General features: G+C 35.0%; 1 protein-coding gene across 15 annotated transcripts in view; it reads right to left on the bottom strand.

The window, feature by feature from the left end:
* NCKAP5 (NCK associated protein 5) overlaps window positions 1-22235 on the bottom strand; it is a 656435-nt gene that overhangs the window by 245977 nt on the left and 388223 nt on the right. For all 15 annotated transcript variants that reach the window (XR_005554850.1, XM_039328230.1, XM_039328233.1 and 12 more), the window contains one exon: window positions 19258-19348. Coding sequence is in view for 14 of the 15 variants with exons in the window: in XM_039328230.1 (XP_039184164.1) it covers window positions 19258-19348 (91 nt within the window). In the remaining variant the exon portion in view is untranslated. The remainder of the gene's footprint in view (window positions 1-19257; window positions 19349-22235) is intronic.

Genomic DNA, 22235 nt, shown 5'->3' with positions numbered 1-22235 from the left:
GTGTGAATTAGAGCAAGGCCTGTCTGAGGGTTGTTGTTTTTTTCAAATTAGTTTCCAAATTTATTCTGAAGGATGATAAAATGAGAAATTATTTTATTATTATTATTATTATTATTATTATTATTATTATTATTATTATTATTAAAATTTATAAGCCGCCCCACTCCCGAAGGACTCTGGGCGGCTAACAATAAAAAACACATAAAACATAACAAACAACAATACAAAAACAATCATCCAGGGGTAAGGTTTTATAAACCCCAGGCCTGCCAGAAAAGCCAGGTCTTAAGTAGCTTACGGAAGACCAACAGGGTGGGAGCGGTCCTAATCTCCGGGGAGAGCTGATTCCAAAGCGTGGGCGCCATCACAGAGAAGGCCCTCCTCCGCGGCCCCGCCAAATGGCACTGCTTGGCCGGCGGGGCCCGAAGGAGGCCCAGCCTGTGGGATCTAACCGGACGTAGGGAACTATGAGGTAGTAGGCGGTCTCGCAAATAGCCTGGCCCTGAGCCATATAGGGCTTTAAAGGTAATGACCAACACCTTGAATTGGACCCAGAGACTAATAGGCAGCTCACGGAGGCTAGGTGTAATGTGGGTGTATCGAGGAGCACCCACTATCACTCACGCGGCTGCATTCTGGACCAACTGTAGTCTCCGAATACTTTTCAAGGGTAGCCCCATGTAGAGCGCATTGCAGTAGTCCAAATTCAAACTTGTTAGAATTTCTCACCGGAAAATATAAATATGTTACTATTTGCTTCCTAATTTATTTATTTAACTTAACATCTCCTTTTGCCCAGATATCTTTTAAGTGTATGGAAATATATTACTGTTGCACACTGCCTGGAAATACATGCAATGACTGTCAGCATACATTTATTTTAAACAAAATAATGCTTATAAAAGCAATGTTCTCCTTCAACATTTTAATTTGTGTTTAGCATTACTGGTTAATAGGAGGGGGGGGGGTCCATGATCTTCTCTATGCCATTTCAAAGGCTTTCAAAACAGCCAGTGAACTACAATGGTTAAGATGTTGGGCTAGAACCAGGGAAACCTCAGAGAGGGAAGCTGATTGGCTGACTGGACCATTTCTAAAATAATCTCTCCCACTGGCAACTATTCTATGCAAATTAGGAGAAAAAGTGTATAGGCTAATTTGAGCATTTAGAAAAAGATTAGACTACAAATATAATAAATATGTAAATGTATTACACTTGTCTCATTGAGCAGGCTAGAAACAAACAACATTGTTGCACTGAGAGATTGTATATCTTTTTTTTTAATTTTTATTCATAATACAATTAAAACAACAATGGACAAACATGACATTCCAGAATGAATTTTCCAATCAGTTCCTATCATAGTACAAAAATTTTATACATTGTTCTTAACCTCTATATAAACCTCATCTTTTATACAATACAATTATATATACAATTATATGTACAGTTATGTATATCTTTTAATTCTACCATTAGTTTGAAGTCCGAGCAGTTCTTAATTCATACCAGCGGTAAAATTTGCCCCAGATTTCGAAGTATTCGTGTTCCGTTTTGTCTTTCATAATCATTGTAAGCCTGTCCATCTCAGCACATATTAGAATTTTATGCAGGATCTCTTCTTCCGTTGGGGTTCCCTTGTTCCTCCAATTTTGAGCAAAAACCAGCCTGGAGGCCGTTAAAATGTGTAGCATTAAATAAAGTACGCCTTTGTCATGTTTTTGCGTAGTTAAACCTAATAGAAAGAGTTCTGGTTTTGGTTCTACCGCTTGCTCTAATATTTCTTCCAACCATATTTTAATCCTGTTCCAAAAATCACAAGCTCACGTGCATTCCCACCACATATGATAGTAAGTTCCACTTTTCAAATTACATTTCCAACATTTAGGGGAGACATTGGTATACATTTTAGACAATCTTGTGGGTGGGAGATGCCATCTATAAAACATTTTGTAAAGGTTCTCTTTGTAAGAGGTGGCCAAAGTAAGCTTCTTGTTTCTTGCCCATAGTTCTTGCCATATATGCAGATCAAAATTAAGACCAAAATCCTTACTCCAATTCAACATAGTCACTTTTACTTGTTCCTCGTACGTTGCCTGATCTAGCAAATAGTAGTATAATTTTTTAATCATTTTATCCTCCGATCCCAAAATTATTTTATCCAATTCTATTGGTTCTAGTTTAATGCCTAACTCTTTTTTGTCTTTCCGATATCTTGCCTGCAGTTGCAGGTATGCCCACCATTCTAATTCTATCCCTTCATCGTGGATGGTTTGCCTGGATTTCAATTCCCCTCTTTCATCTAAGATATTTTTATATGTTATGGTCTTGTCTAATTGAGTAAATTTTGGGTGTACATATATTTCTAACGGTGAGATCCAACTAGGTACTTGGGTATAATTTGGTTGCCAAATTTTTGTCCATACATCAATAAGAGCTTGCCTAATATAGTGACTTCGAAAATATTTATGTACTTTATATTTATGATCCCATAATATGGCATGCCATCCTATTTGTAGGTCATGGCCCTCCAGACACAATAGTCTCCTATTTTTTAGTAATATCCAATCTCTTACCCATACTAATGCTGCGGCCTGGTAATATTTCTCCAAGTCTGGAAGACCAAATCCCCCCCTTTCCTTTAAGTCCTGTAGTAATTTTAATTTAATCCTTGCTCTTTTTCCTTGCCAGATGAATTTACACATCATTTTATTCAAATTTTGAAAAAAATTCTTGTCTAATTTTATAGGTATACATTGGAACAAAAATAAGATTTTTGGCAACACATTCATTTTTATCACTGCAATTCTGCCCATAAAAGAGAGCTGTAGGTTAGTCCAAATATCAAAGTCTTTTTGAATCTGTTCTATTAACTTATCGTAGTTATCCCTTTTAAGCGTAGCGCATTTGGCAGTCAGTTGTATCCCTAAATATCTAATTTTATTTGTGATTTGAACACCAATTCTGTCAACCAATTCATTTTTCTGTATTTTAGTCATATTTTTGACAAGCATTTTAGTTTTTTCTTTATTTTTAAACCTGCTATTTCCCCGTATCTATTCAATGTTTCCATCAGTCTAATCCCTGATTGTAGTGGTTCTTCAATTATAAAAACTAAATCATCTGCAAAGGCTTGTATTTTAAATGTCTCTTTCTTGATTTCTAGACCTTGGATCTGTTCATCTTGCCGAATTGCTCTAGTTAATACCTCAAGAGATAATATAAATAACAATGGTGATAGTGGGCAGCCTTGCCTTGTGCCTTTTTGCATTTGGAAACTCTCAGTCAGTTCTCCATTGATTATTACTTTGGCCACCTGCTTAAAGTAAACTGATTTAAACATATTTAAGAAATTTTCCCCAAAGTCCATATACAATAATTGATTAAACATAAAATCCCATTTTACATTGTCGAATGCTTTTTGGGCATCAAGAAAAATTAAACACATTTGCTTTTCATTATGTACTTCATAATATTCCAATATGTCCAAAACAGTCCTAATATTGTTTCTTATATATCTTTTAGATAGAAAGCCGTTTTGATCAATATGTATAAAATCCACTAAGAACCTTTCCAATCTTTGTGCCATTATTGCCATGAAAATCTTGTAATCTGAATTCAAAAGAGAAATGGGTCTATAGTTCTTAATTTGTGTCAGGTTTGTGTTTTCTTTAGGTATCAACGTGAGGAAGGCTTCTTCCCATGAAGCTGGTATTTTAGCTTGGGTTAAAACCTCGTTAAATAAGTCCAACAGCATTGGGCTTAAAGATTCTTGTGCAATTTTATACATTTCTGCAGGTATACCATCTGGCCCAGGTGTTTTATTATTCTTCTGTTTCTTAATTGCGACCGAGAGCTCTAAATATGTTATCTCTTTATTTAGAAGAGTTTTAAATTCTTCTGGCACCTTGGGTAAATCGACTAGTTGTAAATACTGTACTATGTCATAGTTATTTCTCTTTTCGTCGTCCTTATATAAATTCTTATAAAACTCATATGCCACTAGCTTTTTTCCTTCGTTCTGGCACACCATATCACCTTTGACGTTATAAAGGTTGGTAACTCTCTGTATATCTTATGTTAGATTTAAACATACATTTGCTAAAAAGTGGTATTATTCAGAAGCCACCACAAAATAATTACCAAAATATAGTTTATGTTCATTTTTAATCTAAAATTAAACCAGCAGCTAAAGTAGTTAAAGTCACTCTATGCCAGGCAATATATTCAATAATGACACCAAAGCGTAGCTTTCTTGATTTTTTTTCTGCAAAATATTCTGCTCATAATACTTGCATTCTTTTCAATTTTATGCCTTTCTTATATCTTATCAAAATTAGTAAAAAGAGGAAAAAAGCATAAAAATTATTTACCAACATGTACAATCAAGAGGAAGTAAGAAACTGTTGAAACACTTTGAAGTACGTGAGCAAGCCTGTTCTGAAATGTCCATGTTTCCTCAGAAAAGAATTATTTTCATGAAAATTGGTACGATCATTTGAGATAGGTCACACCATCCCCTGCAACTTAGAGATAATTCTATCCTAATTATAGGAGTTCTCAGTTTTTTGACATCTCCTTCATGATTTGCATGACCAAAGATGAAGAAAGAGAGAACTTCGGGATGAAACTAAATCAGAAGTGGGAGTTTTGAACATATTATAGGGACCACTAAGCACCTGTAAGGGGCAACCTATTCCTGACAGACAATGGCAAGGCATGTTCTGCATATCTATTTTATATTCTGCACAGATTTACACTTTCTAAAATTTGCTCCTCATTATTAACTTATAACACTTCATTATTCAATGCCAGATGGCTATAATTTGTCTCTTCCCTTTTCTATCAGGGTGGTAAAGCAAGGGCTTGGGATCTAAAAAAGACAAGAATTTCTGAAACTGAATATAGAAATTTGATTCTAAAGTATCTAAATAGACAATCAGGAGTGAAATTTGCTTCTCATAAAAGCCTGTTTAGTCTAGTGCAGAGTTTCCCAACCTTGGCAATTTTCTTAGGTATATGATTTCAACTCTCACAGCCAGCATAGCCACTGCTAAGAATTCTGGGAGTTGAGGTCCACTCACTTTCAATTTGCCAAGGTTGACAAACACTGGTCTAGTAATTAAGGTATCAAGTTAAAAACCAGGAGATTCTGAGTTCATGTCCTGCCTTAGGCATGAAAGCCAGCTGGCTGATTTTAGGCCAATCGCTCTTTCTCAGCCCAGCATACCTCAGAGGAAAATAGGAGGAGGAAGTTGTTTTAGGCATGTTTACCACCTTGAGTTATTTGTAAAAATAATAAAGGTAGGATTAAAAAAAAACTTTTTAAAAATTGCTTCTCTGAATCTGGCCACTGCTTATTCTTAGCATCACAGTTCTAACTCTGGAAGTCCTTCAGAATTTGCAGTGTTATAGCGATCCAAGAAGGTATTGCAAACAGAATGTGTTTAACAACTATTTTCTATGACTAAGAGTGGCTGTTGGAGGTTTTAAACTGAAGATTTAAAAGATGCCAACCATTTAATCTGGGACTTTTGTATGCATAGCAGGTACCCTTTGACTGCCATTTTCTACTCTTTCTGCAGTCGAATGGCTAGTGGCAAAGTCTAACACAGAGCCCTGAGTGCCAACTGCTTCCTTTCATAATCCAGCAAGATGACCATGGTGTCAGAAAAAGCTCAAGGGATTGGAGATGGAGAGATCTGAACTATGATGCTACCAAGTGATTAAGGAAAAACATTGCCTCAGGCAAAACAAATGATAAAGTGTTTTTAACTTTCAAACTCAAGGAAAGGGGTAAGGGAAAAATGAATACAAACAGTAAGAGAAAATAGCACTTTGAGTAACAGAAGAACAGAGGAAAGAAAGGAAATTATAGCCAGAGGTATGAGAAGATAGCAATGGGAAAATGTTAGGAAAAAGAAGAAAAGAAACCTATGCCTTTAGGAAAAAGGACTAAAAAAAATCAAATAAATAGGGGTAGATAATAAACAATGAGAGGGGAGGGGAGGAGGAATAGGAGGGAAGAGAGGGGAGGGAAGGGAGGGGAGGAAAGGAGAGGAGACAGGAAGGGAAGATGGGGGAAGTGCAGGGAAGAGGAGGTGAGAGAAAATTGTATTTGAAAATCCTCCATATATAACCTCCAGTCTTTCAATCAAAAATCTCTATGATAAATCCCTTTTTAAGTCATAAGTGGAGATGCAGTATAAAGTAAAGTAATATAATACTAGAAACACTGATATTCAAACTGTAGTATCCTGGAGGAAAAAAACAAGAAAAGAGAAGACGGAAGCTAATATCTGAAAGTACAGCACATTAAACCAATTTGAAGCAAGGGAAACCAGCAGGCTGCCAATTATCATATCCTTGAATGAAAAGCAAGCATCACATAAAATTTTCTATTTTTGAGCTCTGCAGTTAATAGTAAACAAGCTGTGTACCATTGATAGATAAACAAGGTATGTATGAAAGATATTATCAGCATGCCTGTGGTCAACATATTCTTTTATTATAGAATATTTCCATGCTAAATGTACAAAAATGGGTTCAGTGAATGGCTAAGGCCCTTTTTCTTCTCACAGCCTCTAGTTTTATTCTCTGTCTTCTTCGGCTTAATCATTGTTTATTTTGTTATGGATCAATACACAATTTTTAAGCTTAGATGTTCTTAAATTGTGCTTTCTGAATTTCTATATATCCACATCCATACTCATAGCCAACCTTCAATGACTATCAGGTTCCTCTTCGATTCTGGACATTCTGTGTAATGAGAAAGAGAGTTAAATTTGCTGTAGTGGCTTTGATAGTAGGATACAAACCTTATAGAATAGAATAGAGCTAGAAAGGACCTTGGAGATCCTTCTAGTTCAACCCCCTGCTCAAACAAGACTCTTTACCATTTCAGACAAATGGCTGTCCAGTCTCTTCTTAAAAACCTCTAGAGATGAAGCACCCACAATTTCTGAAGGCAAGTTGTTCCACTGCTTAATTGTTCTCACTGTTAGGAAGTTTCTTCTTAATTCCAGGGTTGCTTGTCTCCTTGAATAGTTTCCATCCGTTATTTCTTGTCCTGCCCTCTGATAACTTGGAAAATAAGTTGACCCCTCTTCTTTGTGGCAGCCTTTCAAATACTGGAATACTGCTATCATGTCCTCCCTAGTCCTTCTTTTATCTAGACTAGCCAAAACCAAACCCTGCAATCCTTCTTCATGTTTTAGTCTTGAGGTCTTGGGAATAAAGGTCAGCTGGGTGATTTTGGGACAGTCATTCTTTTTCCCCCCAACACACATCAGATCATGTTGTTATTGGGAAAACAAGAGCAGAAGCATTAGATAGTACATCACTTTGAACTGACTGAAAATTAAAGCAGGATAAAAATCAACTAAATGCAACTAAATTACAATAATTAAATTGTAATACATTACAATAAAATTCTTTAATCAGTAAAGACGATTTTTGTTGGCTGATGGGTAGAGATTATTCCCCTTGCCCACATAGGGCCTCTAGCTTGAAATTTATGGAATGAGGAAAAATAAAAAAAGAGAGAAAGACAATAATGGAGGAAAGTAATTGCCTGTGGAAGAGTTCAGAGATCACATGGAGAATTGCTGAGATTAGAAAAGTAGGAAAAAATATTTGTACTGGAGGAAGATAATTTATGCAGTGTCAATTTTACCAAAAGTTTCACAACCTGAACATTTTTATTTGTGAAATTTGATAAATAATAACAGCTGTTTTGTTCCTTACCAATAAAACACTTTTCATATACTAAGACCATGACCTGTGGCTAAACAGCTTGCTTCTAAAAAACAAGCCTTAAACCGCTAGTCCTTAATGAGAGAAAACTTAAGGTCCATTTGTTTAAAATTACTGATTTTACTTATTTGTCACATGTGGAGATGCCCAATTTTTTTAATAATGATAATAACAATAATAATAACAACAACAACAATAATAAAGTTGGAAGGGACCTTGGAGGTCATTAAGTCCAACCCCCTGATCAGGCAGGTAACCCTATACCATTTCGGACAAATGGCTGTCCAGTCATTTATTACTATTACTATTTATTACTATTACAATATTATTACTATTGTAATAGTATGAATTACATATGAATTGCAACAGCAGAGAACAGATTATTCCTTTGTTTTAGACAGCTTAATGCCTATAAGATATAAATGTATATTTTTGTACTGCTAAAAATTTACTTCAGTTGAAATTAGCAAAATTTTGAACTAAAAGAAAAAGGGATTAGAATAAACAGAACATTTTAGAGGAATAGCTACACTGTTCGCTTTTCAATATTATTTCTGCTAGAAAACCCTATATCAATTTCCTCTTTTTCCCCCTCTGCATTTTATGTAAAAAGTATACATAGAGTTGGCTATAAAATCTTAGATTAAATGCCTATGCCAGATAGGAAAACAAAGTGTTTTCTTTACATCTCTGATGTGAATCTACAACCACTGTCATATCAATCTAAATCTACCACACATAAGTCTTTACTCGAAACACTTCCAAATATTGCAGGATATTATCCTTACGGAACAGCCCTGCAGAGCTATACTAATAATTTTTCTGAATAAGAAGCTTTTATTGCCTCTTCCATTTATCAGAAACATTTATTTACAATGGCAAAATGCCTAGTCCTCAAAAAAAGGGTTCCAAGGTTCCAGATATAATATTGATAAAATTATAATATTAATTAAATGGATTATAATATTAATTAAATGGATTAAAAGAAAATTGTAATATTAATTAAATGGATTAAAAGAAAAAAAATGTTTACCAATATAAGATAGTAAGAAAAAAGTTGCATATAGGTTCTTCCCTCAAACACTTGCTGAAGGATACACAATCAATGATCCACATCAACTGGTTTATGACATAAAGCCAATTTCAAGGAGGTGGGGGGGGTAAAAGATTGATCTACAAGTATGTCATGATAATATTTAGTGATTGTCACACAAGATTACTAAGAAGAGCAAAAATAAAGAATTTTAACCTGCTAAAGAGGAACTGAAATGATAGCATCATATATCTATCTGAAAGATGAAGTGATATAGTTTAAATTCATTTGCCACAGAGTATTCTAAATAGGGGTACATCTTTTTAAACCCCAATTCAAGCATTGGGTATTATAAATGCCTTTAAAAAATTTTTACCAAATATTACAATTAAAAAGATAAAAAGTAATACAAACTAAAAGAAAAACAAAAACAAATAGAAAGTGTAGAAAAACTAGAAAACAGTAGAAAAGCAAAAAATAACAATATGGTAGAGAAAAAGAAAAATATATAAAGAAATGACTTCATCACAAGAAAAATGTTTGTTAATTATCATCTTCTCTTAAAATACAATGAGTAATCATTCCCATATTTTACCTCTTGTATATAAACAAATCCTTAAAACATCATAATTCAGTCCTGTTCATCAAAAGTCAATTAAAGGTTACCAAAGATAAGTGTTTTAAACTTGATCAAATTAATCTGTTATTCCTTCCTTTTACTTTTAGCAATCTTGATCTTTAATCTTTCAGTCTTGAGTCCTAGAACTCAATTTCTTTTCATTTTTTTTTCTTTGTCCATTATAACAAAATCCTCCAAAAGTTTAACAGGGTAAGAATTTGTTAATCCAGTATAGGAGAATTCAAACCAATAATATTTTTCCGTAAGAAAGTTTTTTATAATTAATTTCAAAATCTTATTTCAAATCTATCTACATTCTTAACTGTAACTTCCCAAAATCAACATTCTAATCACTTTAAAATTTTCTTTCTCTAAGGATTGAAGGAAATTCACCCAGTGAATGCTATAAAACATTTTGATCCAAAGATTCTTAAAAGTTGAAAACAAATTAAGTTTTAATTTCAAAGCAATTAAAAAATGAGACTCAATGAACTCTGTGTCCATGTGAGCTACATTACAGCTGTGAGCTTGATTGAAATCCCAGCTACTCAATTCACAAATTGAACACAAAGACTTAGGTTCTGTGGTCTACTCATCTGGAGCAACTGTCTGGAGTACATGTGGATAATTTTACAATCTCTCCTTTATCTGGAGAAATTTCACCAATCAGAATTTGCTGACTGGCCACTGATAGCTGCCATAATGTCATCCCCATGTCTTCAGGAACATCTAGTTTGCTATGAGTCCTGACTGAAAGTCACCATTATAAATTTATTGACAAATTTCCTAGTTGCTTCTTCCTTGCTGGCTTTCCCAATTGTCATATATCTTATCATGAATTCTAATTTCATGTGACTGCTATTATTAACCATGTAAGGTTGCAATGTCAGTTCACTCTACTCTAATTCAATAATCCTCACTTAAAACAACAATAACCCTGCATTTGGAGGAAACAAAGAGAACTTCTGTTGTCATCTGTTATTTTTGTAAATGAATCTAACTATGAAACTTAGAAGAAAATGTAGTTTAAACTGAAGTCAGAGCACTACCTATATCCCTAAATCAGCTCCAGGGCTCCTTCAAACATTATGGAAGATGTTGGAAATCATTACATACATTGACAGTAATTATATTACTTTAAATTTAATTGTATTAATTCTAATTACATATTTATTATGTAATCAAATTTACGAATCAATTTTTAATCCACAAATTGTAGCCCTGGTATGTTATTTGAAGGTTAATGATGCTGACCTAAAAGAGATTTGATTCGCCTTTCTAAAAAGTGATTTCATATCTAATACCACATACTGATCCCTCCTCCCATTATCTCACAATATGCATGTTTCAGTTTCATTTTAAGACATACTATAGTTACTAGTATCCATTTAGTATGCATTTACTCCAAACAGCAGACTCTTTCAAAGAGATTGTCCAAAGCTAAACACATTGGCTACACTGTTTTTTTTTAAGGAGAAATGCAGAATAAAAATAATCAAAGATGTCCCAAAAGATGTAATTTCACTGTAATTTGGGACCAAATGTCTACCCAGCAGCAACACTACCAATTTTGGGAACTGCTAACTAGAAAGCATCTTTCACTGTGGCTGCCTGTCAGTGTGTGGCTCCTACTGCCAGGAGGAAACCGATATTTAATTTATCACCTGATAAGTGCTTTCACTCTGGTTGATGGAGCAAACGGAACAAGATCTCAACCTTTTGCATTGGGCAATCAATCATGTCAACTGGAATAAAGCTGGAAGGGACCTTGGAGGTCTTCTAGTCCAACCCCCTGCTCAAGCAGGAGACCCAATATCTGCCTGAAACTTCTAAAGGAGGTTCTGCATGAACTCTGGCAGCCAGAACACAGCCAGAACACTGAAGTGGAGAAATTGGTTTCAAATCCACATAAGGGAATTTCATTCTATTAAGAGATTAAAAATGTTATAGTCATGACTGTAAAGAAAAGAAATCAAATTCAAAAAGCACTTAGCTCTCCAATCTTTAAAATAAGGCAGGTTTTATTTCGTTATCAGGGGTTATTCTGCCCGAAAATGTCACTACTTTTGAAAAAAAAAATGAAAAGATACTAATCATTTGTTGTTTTTCCTGTAAGTAAGGAGACAGTACAGTCAGCTGCTGATTTTATGAATCAAGATGCCACTTATTGGAATGGCAATCACTACATCCCCAACACACTGACCTCAGCTTTAAGTTTTCTGAAGATATACAAAGAGTTTAAAAGCATTTTCTTCTTGCACTATTTTTGGTGCACATCCTATATACTATGGGGGAACCAACTTCATCAACATTCCACAATTTGATGCAATAAATTTTCATCTTGAGGAGATATCTTCAGCCAGCTATTTGTCTTCTTTATTTTCTTCTCTGGAAATCTCTACTGGTTTTTATTATAGAAAAATAAGGCAAAATTGCAAACTTTATTCTGTTGACTTCTTCACCAGATAAAGGGAATGTGAGGCAGGCAGGCTGCAAAATCATTTTGGACCTAGCTTCTGTCCTAACTTGGTTAAGCTCTTACTGGCCCAAGTCATTCTTCAATGTTCAATTCCACATCATTCCTTCCCCTGAATCTCTCATTCTTTCTGCTTGCTTTCTTTCATGTTTGTCAGGACTATCAGCTTAGAGCAGTGGGAAAAACATGTAGGATCTATAATATTCGGAATTAGTTTCTCAGTTTACACTGGGGATTTTGCTGCAAAAATAGTTCAGGGCATAAGAGTGAGAAGTCAAAAAGTGAAGGGAAAGGTCTGGTAGAGCTTCCAGTTTCAATCTTGTAACTCTGCTGCAACATACCCATTTAAAGAAAAGTGGTATTTCTACCAATGCAGTAAATCTTTTGTTCATTATTGAATAGCTGTGGGTCTGTCCTCAACCTTTTCCAAGTCTGAAATTAGTGCTGAAACTAAAAAAGGATGTGATATTCAGAGAGGCATATAAACATTACACTTCACGCTACAGACATTACAGTATATGATATTGTTCCAGGAAAAATGCTGAATTGAAATAATGTGTAGGAACTCTGATGGAATTATTTTTCCTTTTTTTTTTTTCATTACCCAATTATTAGCTGAGTAAGCAATGTGTTTCCAGGCTCCAGATACATTTGATGGCACTGGAAGCACTTCTTGTTTATTCATTATATTTGAACTCAGTCACATCTACCTGGGAAGAAAATCCTAAATAACTTAGAGGCAGTTACTTCGGAATAATGATGCATTAAGATTCTATTGTTAAGCACTGTTCTCAATTGCCATCTCTGGCTGCCTTTTGCAGTTTAGAATTTATACTGCCTCAGATTTATACCTTTCAGCATCTTTTTGGGGAGATTAAAATTTATGACTTAAATCAGCCAAATTCAGTCACAAATATTGGAGCTGATACTATACCATACATGAAGTTCTGAAGTTTTAAGACAAGGGTGGTGTTTTTGTTTTGTTTTTTTACATACAGGCAATTCTTGACTTACAACTGTTGATTTACTGACTGAAGTTACAATGGCACTGAAAAAAGTGACTTGTGACTGTTTTTGACACTTATGTCTGTTGAATTATCCCCATGGTCATGTGATCAAAATTCAGACCCTTGGCAACTCACTCATATTTATGGCAGCTGCAGTGTCCTGGGACCATGTGATCACCTTTTGCGAACTTCTGACAAGCAAAGTCAACGGGGAAGCCAAATTCACTTAACAACCATGTTACTAACTTAACAATTACAGTGATTTAGTTAGCATCTGTGGCAAGAAAAGTTGTAAAATGGGGTGAAATTCACTTAATAACTGTCTGACTTAACTAGAAATTTTGAGCTCAGTTGTGGTTGTAAGTTGAAGACTGCTTATATGTATCCTACATTTTTGTCTCATATTTCAGTTCTTCCAGATTTTGGGAATGCCCAAATTTAGAAGTTCATTAGTGACATTTTAATTCCCAGAAACATTATCTTATAGGCCAAAAAAACCCCATAGATTATATTTTCTAGGGCAGAGGTGGGCAATCAACTGTCTACTGACTACACACCTGCCAACCCAAGGCCACACTGCCAGAATTCAGCAACAATGCCGCTAATTTTGGATAGTGCAATTGTTGCTTTTGTATTTCTGAAAAATAAGGGCAGAAATGAAACTGGAAGGAGGGAGACTACTTACTTTCTGCCCTAAAAAATTCCCTCCCATCTGAAATCACACTGTTAAAATTCAAACACCTCAGTCTATTTTTAGAAGATTGGAGGCTTTTTTTCCTGGATGGAAATAGGAAAGAGCTGTTTTTATGAAGCTTCATACTCCAGCAATTAAGAAAATGAAAAGGGAAAGGAATGGAGACTTTAAGAAGAGGCTTTACTACTGATGTTGTGCCCCTTCCAATTAACTCACCATTTGTCATAAATTAACCAACCTATTTACTTATTTGAATTTATTAGCTTTTGATAATATAATCTCTGGGGCCTTTAGCAGGTAGAAGAAAACTGCTTGGAAGCCACAATCATTCCCAGGCCAAAGAGGTTATCCACATAAGTACGAGGGCAATTCGGAACAGATACTCGCAGATACAGAACTTTTATTATGCACGTTAGAAAATTACAACATTACATTACTTTTCGACATAATCGCCCTTCAAATTGAGGCACCTGCCATAACATCTTACAAGGTTTGAAATTCCTTCCTGCAAAAAAAAAGTCTCCCGCCTGGGAATGAAGTCATCCTTGCCAATTTCCTGCAGAAGTTCATCACTGACTGCAGATGGGCAGCCACGTCTTGCCTCATCGTGCATGTCAGTTCCTCCATCTTTAAACATTTGACACCATTGATGCATGACACCTTCACTCATCATGTTTGGTCCATAAACATTACACAGTTCACGATGAATTGCAGCTGCCGAAAGGTTTTTTTTTTTTTTGCACACAGGAATCATATTACTGCATGCCCTTCACATTTGGCAGTTTTTTCTATGGCAGGGTTCATTTTCCATTGATCTAGCAGATGCATCAACTGCAATACGACTTTCTCCTTTCACTCTTCCCTGCCTACTGAACTACTGCACACGGTGCCATAGGAAGAGCGTCGCTATCCCCACCTATTTCTCGCACATGCTCAAATTAAGGTTTATATCCGAATTGCCCTTGTATTTTGATCAGCTGCCACTCAATTATCTTTGATGTAGTTGTTAGGTTTTGAAAGATAAATCAATTCTTATTGTGCTGACTGGGAATTTAGATATATGGAGAGCATCAAGCCTAGCCTATCTTTAAGAGTCTATTGTATAATTCAGCACTACTGCAACATCTGATGTTTAAGATCAAATTCAATTTAGATTTATCGAGATTTACCAATTTCAGATGCCAACTTTAAAAGTACTTTTAGGCACTTCCATCTAGTTTCTGCTTCTCAATATTTCTTCAACAATGAAATATTACATGAACCAAATGTTTCCGGTCTCCCCTTAACTCTATTTATATTTTTCTTGTATATTAATTTGCAAATATAAATATTTTACCTTCCAATCTACATTCAAAGTTATTGGGTTTGACAGTTATAATTATGAAGCAAAAGTATGCAAATTAATTATTTTTGCTTCCATGTATTTTGGCAACTGAATTGCTGAATTCAAATCTAACAGCAAGTTGATTTACATCTCTTCCATTTTAACTTGAAGTGTATTCAATTTTAATAAAAAAACCTGTGCATATTACATCAAACCTTTTCCCAAAAAGGCACTTTACGATTCATAATGGAACTTCAAAAACTTTTAATGAATATATTTTCATTGTGCTCCATTTTCTACTATTATCTTTATATTTCAGGTGGAGATATGTTATGAAGAGGATACTAAGAGTGCGGTGGGATCAATTAAATAGGGGAAATATGAACCAGAACAATAAGAAATTATTTTTGCCAGGAAAATCTTCCAACACTGGGAATTCATAGGTTGCAAATGTTCTCTATGACAAAAGTTGCTATTTCTACTAGACCCATAGCCACACCTGAGGGGAATATCGGAGAGTAGGGGTTAGAGAAAAGTTGAATAACACAGACAGAAAGAAATTTCTCTGTTTGTTTTTTTCTGTTTTAACTCCCAATTCCTTCCATTTATTCCATTCCTTCTATATAAGCTATGCCAAGAAAAGATGTTATTATTTTTCAATATGGCAATATGATAAAATGTTGCTGTTTAGAAACATTTTATTCCAGCTGCTGATTTTATTGTTTCAGAATTATTTTTTTTTATTGGGTTTTAATGTACATGTTAATTGTTCCAGAACATTTATTTGCTTGCTTGCTTGCTTGCTTGCTTGCTTGCTTATCTATCTATCTATCTATCTATCTATCTATCTATCTATCTATCTATCTATCTATCTATCTATCTATCTATCTATCTATCAAATGTCTATGGCTATCCAGCTATCAAAAAAAAAAAGTTGTGCAGCAAACAACATATAAACATCCATTAAAAAAAGCCAAAAAAAAAAATCCAAATTAACACATTCACACAACCAACATTCAAGTTAATTAACATCCTGGTCTCAACATCCAGGGAAAGGGGCTTATCTTCATAGCCTTCTGAAAGACCAGAAGAAAAGTTGTTGTCTTTATATGTCATGTTTCATAAGGCAGGCTATGACAGTGAAGGCATGCTTCCTAAGGTGAAATGGATGACGCTGCTTTTGAACACTTCATGTCCAAATTCATTTTTGCTATTTTATTTTTGAATATGTCATTAAACAAAATGTAAGTAAGAAGTAAAGCAGTGGGGTACCACAAGGCTCCGTCTTAGGCCCAATACTCTTCACCCCAGAAGATAAGCTCAGGATCCAAAAAGATCTTGACAAACTTGAACAATGGGCCCTATCCAACAAAATGAGTTTTAATATGGAGAAAAGCAAAGTTTTACATTTAGGCAGGAAAAACCAAAGGTTTAAGTACAGATTAGGCAAGACCTGGCTCAAAAACAACAACTGTGAGAGGGACCTTGGAGTCCTAGTGGACGATCATTTGACTATGAGCCAGCAGTGTGCAGCAGCAGCAGCCAAAAAAGCTAATACAATCCTGGTTGTATAAATAGAGGCATAGAATCAAGATCACGCAAACTATTAGTACCGCTTTATAAAACCCTAGTAAGACCACACCTGGAATACTGCACCCAATTTTGGTCACCATACTACAAAAAAGATGTTGAGACCATGAAAAAAGTTCAGAGAAGAGCAACTAAAATGACCAAAGGCCTGGAAACTACAATATATGAAGAATGGCTGCAGGACTTGGGTTTGGTTAGTCTGAAGAAAAGAAGAAACAGAGACAACATGATCACAGTATTCCAGTATTTTAGGGGCTGCCACAAAGAAGAGAGCATCAAACTATTCTCCAAAGCACCAGAGGGCAGGACAAGAAAGAATGGCTGGAAACTGATCACAGAGAGAAGCAACCTGGAATTAAGGAGAAACTTCCTAAGAGTGAAGACAATTAACCAGTGGAACAACTTGCCTTCAGAAATCGTGGCACCCCATTACTGAAGATTTTTAAGAAGATTCTAGAGAGTCACTTGTCTGAAATGGTATAGGTTCTCCTGCTCAAGCAGGGGGCTGAACTAGAAGACCTCCAAGGTCCCTTCCAGCTTTATTCTATTCTGTTCTGTTCCTGTTCTGTTCTGTTCTATTCTATTCTATTCTAAAATCAGTGCAACTATCAGTGTCTTTGTGTCAATAAGATGTTAAAATAATTTATATAAAAGAAATAAAATAAATTATCTCTGTCTGGAAAAAAAGATCTTAACAATTTAACAATAATGCATGTATGTTCTGCTATTCCTCTGATTACTGTTCCATTGACATGTGAACTGGGCAATATTTAAAGTTCATTAGCATCAGTATTTATTCGAGAGACAGGAATATTGATATTGTGATCAGAGCCGTCTTATACATCCCTAAACAATAATTAGGTTTAAGAAAGAAAAGATAAATACGCAGTCAGTGGTCAATAGATCAAAAAGTATTTACTGCAAAGATGCTTTTATGATTATTGAAATATTACTTTGAACATGTTGCACACAGTGAAAACAATTTACCGTAGTCCCCGGAAATGTGGAATTGTTTCATATTTCATAATCCCCATAATCAAAATAATTATTCTCAATATTATTTTCTCATTTCTTTCTGAATTATTTTTTATCAAATTTAATTTTTTCTTTTGACTATAATACTCTTAAACTAGTGGCAAATACAGCTTCAAAGTTAATTACACAATTCACACATTCTCTCCTAATGATGAAAAATAAAAGTATTACTATTTTTTAAAAAGCAGTTCTATAGCCTAAGTTATACCAATTGATTAATACTATGGGTCTGATGATAAAAATACATATTTAAAAAATACATATTTTTATATATATATATATATATATATATATATATATATATATATATATATATATATATATATAGTTTTCTGAGGTTTTCGCGGGTATTTGTATGTAGGTCTTTGGTTGTTCGGGTTTTCTCCCGCGTAAAATTGGAAGTGTCTTGGCGACGTTTCGACGAAGTCCCATTCGTCATCTTCAGGCTGGTGTTTTCAGCTTCGTGCTTTGAGCTGCTCGAAGCACGAAGCTGAAAACACCAGCCTGAGGATAACGAATGGTACTTCGTCGAAACGTCGCCAAGACACTTCCAATTTTATGCGGGAGAAAACCCGAACAACCAAAGACCTACATATATATATATATATATATATATATATATATATATATATATGTTTGCAGTAAATTAAATGTGTCTATATTTATGTGTATATATAAGAAATACAGCCCTACATCTTTTTTAATATAACAGGTCGCAAATGATGTCATAGAAGATTTTTTTTAAATAAGAAAAGAAATGAAATTCATACACACATAATGTAATTTTAATGGCTATGCACATTACAATCTGTGCCCACTTACTAAGACTTTATTGTTTAATTGAAGAGGGTTTTAATACATTGACCTCATCAATTAGTCAATATTATTATTCTGATGATATCATAAAGCATTTTCTGGAATCGTCTGCACAAATATGCATCTACACAAGTGCTTGCATGCAGGCACTTCATGTCCATCTACAGACTTATGCTACTTGTATTCATGTGAAGGCAAACAGTAGGCTAGCTTGCCTAAATGCACAAAGCATCTTCAGTGTTCACATATATGTGCAAATGTAGACATGGCTATATTTTCATAATATGCACATACATGGACACACACAAAGGAAATGGGGATGCACTTGTACATCTTACCCACATGTGAACATATCTTATGTAACCTATATGCTTACACAATTTACTTATATGTTCAGTACACATGTGCAAAACATAAAAAATAACTCTGCAGTGGGGAACAAAAGGATCATCTCAGTCACCATCTATATTTGCCTAGCATTAAATTAGGATCCGCCCACCTGCCTGTAGTATTTTACCTGCCTGTCTTCCCAACTCTCATCCTCACTTTTCCAGATGTTTCAGAGAATCCTCATTGCCATGCATACTCAATGCATGGGAAATCTGTGATAGCTCCAAGCATTTTTCAAAAGCTTAAATGTCATTTTTAATCACATTCTTCATCCATTATTTTTACTGCACTTCCGCCTTACGAGTTTTTGGTTCCGTAGCCAGTACACAGACCATTTCCCAATTCTTCTTTTCCTGAGAAGTATTTTCTGCTTCAACTAGTTATGTGACAGTATATCTCTTATTCAGAAGAGATAACTGTAGCAACTTTTAAATCAACTGTGCTTACTCAAATTTCATCTTCTAATGACTCTACCAGTTATTAAGATTGCAAATAGAGTTATGAAAATCATTATTACCTGATAAGATTTTAATATGGGCACAGATTCTTCTCCATTGGGTTCAGATAATCCTTGACTTTGTAGTAGGTTCCTCACTGTTTCTTCCATTCTGGAAAAAGAAGAGGAAGAAAAGGCATATTAATAAAAGCACAGAAGCTATAACACAGTGGTTTTCAACCTTTCTAATGCCACGACCCCATAATACAGTTCCCCATGTTGTGGTGACCCCCAACCACTTATACATCACCGGGTGCCAGGGGCATGGCCAAAGAAATGGGGAAAAAAATGGCGGACAGCCTTGTTTGGCAACCCCCGTGAAATGGTCGTTCGACCCCAAATGGGGTCCCGACCCACAGGTTGAGAACCACTGCTATAACATATCTCATTATACAAACACAGTTTAAAATATTTCTTAATAACTATGGTAAAAAAGAATATTTCATGTTTATTTATGTATAGGCAAATAAATATCACCAAGAAAGAATCCAACATTTAATATAGCTTTATTGTCTGTGCTACTAATCTTGCCTTTAAAACTTCTCTCGACCCGGGGGAGGGGGGGGATTCCAGCAACAGTGAAAATCTGAAAAGCATGCTACTGTATTTAAGTGCAAGTTAAAACTTAATTTATTAAACCCTCATTTAGTGGAATTCAAACACAAATTTCCATCTGGACATTTTTCAAATTAATGGGCTATTCATACAAATTAGGCTGTTTGTTCAGTAGTGTAGTGGCATTCAATATAATTTTCTACATTTCTATATTTTGACAAAGAGCTAAGGACCTCGGCACTATCTTACTTGATCTGACTACAAACCATTTAATCTATTTATTTATTCTATTTTATTCTGTATTTAAAGAAAGATGAAGCTAAGAACTCACAAGCAGGACAAAAAAAGAGAAGTCCCATTGTTATGTTCCTAATATATTCTTTGGAATTACATAAAGTAGTCCACCAATCCAGTCAATTTATTATAGGTTTTTTTCCCTTTCATTATAATAACAGAGGTTTTTATTCAGGTCTCTAATTGTTACTTTTGGTATGATTACTGATTTGATATGCTTATTTTCCATTTATCAAGAGGTACCTAGCACAGTCATTCCATCTTCTGACCAAATGTCAACAAACCAAGTGTAACGTTCAACTAAGACAGCAAGTCTTATTTTTTTTCTGCAGCAAATTAAAATATCTTCATTTTATACATTGATATTAATCTTTCTTCAATTTTTTTTCTTGTGAACCTGTGACTTCACAAATTTTTCTTAAATACATGCTTATAATAAAATCTTCAGCACATGGAAAAGGATAAAAAAATAAAACAGGAGCAGCCACCACCATAATCATATTGCCCAAGTGGTAGTTGGGCTGTCCTGCTGAGTCAACATTTATATGAATCAACACATTCATGTGTATGTGAATCAGGAAATCAACGAGATGATAGCAGCTTCAAAAAAAGTGTTCAAAAAAGTGTTACTGGCATTCTAGAAATTAAGCTTAAGATACAGAAGGATCTGGACAGACTTGAACACTGGGCACTAACTAACAAAATGAAATTCAATGGTGAAAAAAGCAAGGTTCTACATTTAGGCAAGAAAAACCAAATGCACAAGTACAGCATAGGTGGCACCATGCTCAATAGTAGTAACTGTGAGAGGGACCTCGGAGTCCTAGTAGACAATCACCTAAATATGAGCCAGCAGTGTGCTGCAGCTGCAAAAAAGGCCAACACAGTGCTAGGCTGCATTAACAGAGGGATAGAATCAAGATCACGTGAAGTATTAATACCACTCTTCAATGCCTTGGTAAGGCCACACTTGGAATACTGCATCCAGTTTTGGTCACCACGATGTAAAAAAGATGTTGAGACTCTAGAAAGAGTACAGAGAAGAGCAACAAAGTTGATTAGGGGACTGGAGGCTAAAACATATAAGGAACGGTTGCTAGAATTGGGTATGTCTAGTTTAACGAAGAGAAGGACAAGGGGGGGACATGATAGCAGTATTCCAATATCTCAGGGGCTGCCATAAAGAAGAGGAAATCAAGCTATTTTCCAAAGCACCTGAAGGCAGGACAAGAAGCAACGGGTGGAAACTAATGAAGGAGAGAAGCAACCTAGAACTAAGGAGAAACTTCCTGACAGTGAGAACAATTAATCAGTGGAACAGCCTGCCTCCAGAAGCAGTAAATGCTCCAACACTGGAAGTTTTTAAGAAGAGACTGGGCAGACATTTGTCCGAAATGGTGTAGGGTTTCCTGCCTGAGCAGGGGGTTGGACTAGATGACCTCCAAGGTCCCTTACAACTTTACTACTACTACTACTACTATTATTATTATTATTATTATTATTATTATTATTATTATTATTATTATTATTATTATTATTATCAACAGTTACATACCGGTACATAATAATAATTAAGGAACAATTAGTTCACAAAAAAGATGTTTCTATACAACTGAAAACCAGTAAGTTGTCACACACATTACTGACACTCACATCAAACTTCTTAAAAATAGGTTCAACCCTTCCTTTCCTTTTACTTCGAATAATCTAAAGAAGAAGCAAGATTTAGCCTTCCAAAAGAAAATATTTGAATTTGCATCAATTATTAGGTTCATATGAAATACTCAAAACACATTCATACACAGAAACACAGATGCACCAGTGCAAGTGTTTAACTGTCAGAAGAGTGTATCATGTGTGCATGTATGTATGTATGTATGTATGCATGCATGCATGCATTTAAAACATTTATATAGCCATCCATCTTTCAACCTACGGTACTCTGAGTGGCTCCCAATCAAACATTAAAAGCTATAATCATATTAAAGCTATAAAACTAAACAGATTAAACCATTAAAACAACAAAAAGCTGGCACCAAACAGTTCTAATGTTTGATTATCTAATCTTCTCCCGATTGGGGGGGGGGAAAGCCAGATCTTCAAAGTCTTATGGAAGGCTAAAAGGGTGGAGGCCTGCTGATCTTCAGCAG

This window comes from Crotalus tigris, unplaced genomic scaffold (genome assembly GCF_016545835.1).
Source record: "Crotalus tigris isolate CLP2741 ecotype Arizona unplaced genomic scaffold, ASM1654583v1 scf7180000024374.3283719, whole genome shotgun sequence".
NCBI classification, from domain to species: Eukaryota; Metazoa; Chordata; class Lepidosauria; order Squamata; family Viperidae; genus Crotalus; species Crotalus tigris.
This window is presented reverse-complemented; position numbering and strand designations above follow the sequence as displayed.